Raw genomic sequence first — 6,275 nt, 5'->3', positions numbered from 1 at the left:
AAAATTGTTTCTGGTATAAAAAAAGGATTGCATACAGTATCTTTAAAAGAAAATAAATTATGTAATCATTATCTTTTTTTAAAAAAAATCACAATGAAGAAAATTTAGTCTGCTTCATCACTGACAAATTATAATCTTCATAATGAAGAAAATCCCAGTTTTTTTTAAAAAAAGTTACTTCCCATGTGTCTCAGAGTAAAAATGTGTCTGTTTCCAATAATGTTATAGTGTCTCTTCTGCATTGTAAATCCACACGTTAGCAGTTTTTTTTAAAAAAGTAGAAACAGGAAAAAATGTACATCAAATGAGATTGTCTTTTCTAATTGGTAAGTGGTAGTTTCCAGTACGTGGGTACACAACGACAAACTTCTTCGCTATAATAGAATCCGGAATCACAGCGTTTCTTTCGAACAGTACATGGTCGTCTGTAGCAACTGGAAATAAATGAGGGGAGAAAAAGACATGTTGAAAAAATGGCATAATACAGGGGTGTCCAAACTTGGGAACTTTAAGACTTGTGGACTTCAACTCCCAGAATTCCCCAGCCAGCCATGCTGGCTGGGGAATTCTGGGAGTTGAAGTCCACAAGTCTTAAAGTTCCCAAGTTTGGACACCCCTGGCATAATACAAGTCATATGCATTTAAAAACATGGACAGAACTATTTAAAATAAGGTAATTTTTCATTTATTTTCTTGGGAATGGACGTTGGCCTTTGCAGTTGTGCACACAATGCAAAGTTATTGACTGTTTTAGCTCTGCATTAGACATCGACACCGACACCCATTATGGCACAATCACAATAATAGCCACCAGGAGAGGTCCAGTGATTTTTCTAGATTAGCACTCTATTCTTGCTAAGAGGGTGAGAAAACAGGGACTACTGATCTTATAGCAAACTCATGCTCAGAGGCAGCATGTCATTGAACACCAGTTGCTCTGGCAATTGTGCAGGATGGAGGCATTGCTTTCATGTTTGCTTGTGGCCACTACAGGGAACAGGACACAATATTCAATGGGTTTATCTAGTTTTCAGATTCTCCCTTTTACTTCTCACAAGCAGAATACATTCCAAGGACATTATTGCATCCCACAGTTATTTATATCTGGAGCTGTTATTTTTATAGACACTTGATTTATATTTTGACTTTTTTTCTAAGGCAGCATGCAGGAATAGGAATAGTTCCTGTTCATTTTTAAATTCACAGCAATCCTATGAATTAAATTGCTTGAAAGGAAAGGACCATTTCAGTCACCTAAGGGCTGGATTCACCCAGAGGCTTAACTAAGGCAATTAAAAGCATAGGACTTACTTGCCAAACTGAGATATTTTTAATCTTGGATAGTTTTTAATGGATAAACGCAAATGTATTAATTCAGAAAATGTTGTGAGAACTGGTCACAGTACACATTAACATATATGGGAGGTGATTTATTAATATTTATTAATGTTACACTTATGGCTTTCATTTAAGTGCACAATTGTATAAATAAACTCTTATTTTTTTTTATAATCCCACTTATTAAATGTTGGGAAATCAATCAAATTCCCATTTTAAATTGGACTGTAAGGTATTTAAGACAAAATGAAAGAATACAATTTTAGCAATGTCCAAGTTGAACTATATCACAGGTATTTGATTGTTTGAAACAATACAGTATAAAAAACCGTGTATTGATAATTCAATCATTCATTTTTTCACAATTTTTTCCTCTTGATGTAAAAACCATTTGTTTAGTGACCATTCAAAGTTATAACGGCACTAAAAATGTGACACTTATCCAGTTCTTGTATTTACAACTTGCAGCATCCTACGGTCACATGATAAAAATTCAAACGCTTGGTAAGAGGCGTGTTGCAGCATCCTGGAGTCAAGTCATGTGATTACCACTTGCTTGTTTTTGACAAGCAATGTCAATGGAGAAATCTGTCTTCACTTAACAACTGTGATTCACTTAATAAATGCCATGATATGTTTAACAACCATGGCAAAAAGGCATAAAATTGGACAGGACTCACATAACAACTGCCTTCCTTAGGAGTGAAAATTCTGCTTCAGTTGTGATCATAAGTCAGGGGTGGGTTCCTGCCGGCATTACTGCCGGTTCATCGTGCAAAACTTTTTGTGGCACACTAAAAATTTTGTTCACTTCGCTTTTGCGCATGCCAAATGTGTGCTCCATACGTGTGCATATTTGCACCTAAAAAGGTACGCGCATGAGCAAAACATTAAAAAAGGGGAAAATTACATCTTCTGCAATGAAAATTGTTCTGTGCATGTGCAGAACTGAAAATCAAGATGGTGACGCTGTAGGAGAAGTGGTTTGGGGGCATGGCAGGCCTGGGTCGCTGCCGGTTCAAGCGATCCAGGCCGCCAAGTTACTACCGGTTCGGTCGAACTGGTCCGAACCCACCTCTGTCATAAGTTGAAGACTACCTATAGTAAGGTTGTAAGAAAGAAGCTGGATCATAGATAGGTATAAAAAAAACACTGCTAATATCTCTTTCCTCAAGGAGCAGAGGACGCTGAGTGCTGACTAATACTAATACATAAACATTATATGTATTTGGGGACAAAAACAGAGGCCATTTGTAAGTCACCATTTCTAATAATTGGGCAATATTAGATATTTCAAAAATGATTATTAGTGTACCCATTAATACTACCAAACATAAATCATTATATCAGGTTACACAAAATGAACACTAATAGGTTTTTTTAAAATATTACAGCTAATAAAATGTATACAGCTAATAATTATATTTATTTTCATTTTAATGAGCTTTTACTTTCAGGATCTACCAGGCCAAAGATTTCATTTCTAAAGAGAATGAGCTATCCTACCAATCTGAATTATTTTATTTTCATGGAAATATCTAATTATAAAAACTGGACAGAAGCCAATGCTACATACATATAGTTTGCTCAGACAGATTTTTTGTTACATTAGAACAACAATGTGCATGCTGAAAACTTATATACAGGACAATCTGAAATAAAGACAGTAATAATTTATAATGTTATTATATCCACTTTTAGTCTAGAAAGTAATAAGGTATTTTATTAGCCAATACTTAATGTTTACAAGATAAATATTCTACATTGGTAGATAATTTGATTCTACAATGATTAGCATGATAATTTCATAAAGCTGACTTTAAACCAAGTTGACCTAAAATAACCTCACATTGAAAAAGCCAAAAAGTATCTGGTGTATAATGTAGACAAAATTTAGTTTTTGGGTGTTTTAAACATTGGCAGTGAACCAAGAGTGAGAAGTATATGCTTCAAGTTTCAACACAACTCTAGTTTAAATTCTTTAAATTCTGTTCTATATTTATACAGGATAGTATTATAATGCTAATGGACATGGCTCATAATTAATAACTTGTTTACATTTTCCAGTTTGTATTGTAAATATTATTACTTTCATTTTGTGGTGAACCAGGAAAAAAGTTGCTATTCTTCATTCTGTTCCAACTTCCTCTGTATTTCCCTGCCTCGTTAAGCTTAATTCAGAGTGGCTTCTGCATCTTGTCAGCAGAATTGGGATTTAACTCCTGTAGCAAATACTATCACCAATATCTCAAGCAACAAAGATACTCTAGAAGGAAACCTTATTTTCGGAATTAAAGGTCCAGTGCAGATAAGTTTGTCAAGTTCAATTCCTTTGCCCTTGTCTTGAAGTTCAAAACACATGTTTTCCTTTCAGTTAATTAATTCCATTTGAGCACATACATTGCCAAAACATTATGATTTTAACTACTTCATATTTGAAACATCCCACTTTGATTTAAGATACTATTTCAAGTGCAAAAAAACTTATTTTAATAAAGAAGCACTTATGAAATGATTGAAATGTTACTTTTTGTGTTCAAAACAACTATTTCATACATATAATGAGATATTTTGTATCCAAAAGGGATCTTTCACATTTCCAGTGGTTCAGATTCCATTACGCTTCTGCTTGTGCTTTGATTTTTACTGGGAAATTTTTAGAAGTGTCACATAGTACTACTTGTTGCCCCCTATCTCCTCCATTTTCTAAAGCATTTTTAATATATTTTTGATGGGACAAATTTATAGAACTATATGATGAATTACAATGCATTATTAATTTATGCAACTTAGCAAATTCCTTTTAAATGGCATTTTAAATATAACTTATTATACATATTTTCATCCATATGTAAAATGTTTCTAGGAAGCAATGATAACCTCTAACTACTTGACATAATTCAGCTGGTCTGAATTATGTTTGCAGTTACCATGTTAGTTACTACAGTTATTCATATATGAAATGTGTCTTTAACATAGAAATATCATACATTTAAAATAGCCATTACTTTTTTTTCCAATTCTGACCTAACCAATAAGACTTGTAAACTATTACTGCATTTCCCTTGCCTGTGTCTAAAGAGCTGCAAAATTATTGATTGTAGAATTTTAGAGATCAGACATAATGAGTAATTGGAGCCATGGAAATAAACCCCAGCAAAAATAAGGCAAACTCTCTAAGACTTAATAATAAAGAGGAAATTTCCACAGTTTATAATCTGCAACAGAAACTTGGCAGAATCTACTGTACATTCTAAACTATAAGCAAAAGCAATTGCGGAAGAAAAAAATGTTAGCACAATCTCCTCTTCTTTAAAAGAGAGAACTATGAATATACCTGTAGAATAGGCAGTTTTATAACAAACTTTCAATATCATGAGTATAAAACATGAAAACTTATTTTTGTAGGTATTGTTCTTGACAATTTGCTCAGCCAATCTGTATTGCTGAACATACATGGAAAATGATTCAGAAGAACTATATTGGGCCTTGTGTAAGTGCAACTCCTCTCTGAATTCATGTAAGAAGCCTGACCCTTTTAAAGACTGCTTTGGAAAATTAATGAACAGCAGAGAAATGTTGGACTTGAATTATATTATATTATATTATTATTATTTTCCTTATGACTTATCAGGTTAATTAAATGTTATAGAATGTTCCAGAGTTTTTGTCTTTATATAATAAATAATAATAATATAATATAATATAATATAATATAATATAATATAATATAATATAATATAATATAATATAATATAATATAATATAATATAATATAATATAATACAATACAATACAATACAATACAATACAATACAATACTATCTATCTATCTATCTATCTATCTATCTATCTATCTATCTATCTATATTATTTTGGGGGAGTCTCCAAAATGAGACTCCCCCAAAAAACCAAGACACAGAACAGGACAATGGCATCGCCCTCCTCCCTTATATCAAAGGCACCACAGATAAAATCAGCAAAATTCTCCACAAGCACAATATCAAGACAGCCTTCACCACTGACCAAAAAATAGCCAACATCTTAAGAAACCCCAAAGACAAAATCCAGCTAGAAAACCAAAGAGTCTACGAAATACCATGCAAAATCTGCCCGGAAACATATATAGGGCAGACAAACAGGAGAATAAATGCATGCATCACAGAACACAAGAACGCAGTAAGAAAAAAGAAAAAACTTCCTCCCTTTTCCAGCACCTTAAAGCTACAGGACATGAAATCAATTTTGAAGGAACCAGGTTAATCTCCAAAACAGAACACCTCAACAAGAGAATAATTATGGAAGCCATCGAAACACCCCCACAACATGAATAAACGTGATGATACCTCCCGCCTACCAAACATCTGGAAACCAGCCCTAGCCAACAAACGAACACCACCCACCATCCAGGCCGTTACAATACAAAAGAACAAGGAACACACAGCCAGCACCAATCAGCACCAATCTACCAATCATGATACAACCACACAACCAATCATTCCACCTACTGAAACAAAGCCAGCACTCCATCCCCTCCCACCAAGATATACAGAAAGGCAGCAGCTCCGGTCACACTTTAAGACCACAGCCTGAAGATGGTGAGTATATATGACAAATACATATATATATGTATTTGTGTTACAACCCCTGGTATGCCCAAATATGGGAGGAAGCTCACCACTCCCTCTTTCTGTCCTTCGGCTCATTACAGAAAACCATCCAGGCAGAAAACCATATTTTTATTTTTAATGTTGCCTTTTTTTTATATTTGTGTCGTATTTGTGCTGATAAATAAATAAAGGGAGACTAGTATAGATCTATTTCAAGCTATTTAACTCTCATCAGCTAGCCATACCCTTACTGGGATTTGAACCTGGGCTGTATTATATCTTAGGCAGGAGTCTTAGCCACTAAGCCACAGGCTCGCCTCCTTATCA

General features: G+C 34.0%; 1 protein-coding gene across 3 annotated transcripts in view; it reads right to left on the bottom strand.

Moving 5' to 3' along the window:
• Nucleotides 1-274: 274 nt before the first annotated feature.
• Nucleotides 275-6,275, bottom strand: part of VEGFC (vascular endothelial growth factor C) — a 120,415-nt gene continuing 114,414 nt past the window's right edge. For all 3 annotated transcript variants that reach the window (XM_081960129.1, XM_081960130.1, XM_081960128.1), the window contains exon 7: nucleotides 275-434. In XM_081960129.1, coding sequence (XP_081816255.1) covers nucleotides 320-434 — 115 coding nt within the window. In that variant the 3' untranslated portion in view covers nucleotides 275-319. The remainder of the gene's footprint in view (nucleotides 435-6,275) is intronic.

This window comes from Natrix helvetica, assembly GCF_964273705.1.
Source record: "Natrix helvetica genome assembly, chromosome: 7".
NCBI classification, from domain to species: domain Eukaryota; kingdom Metazoa; phylum Chordata; class Lepidosauria; order Squamata; family Natricidae; genus Natrix; species Natrix helvetica.
This window is presented reverse-complemented; position numbering and strand designations above follow the sequence as displayed.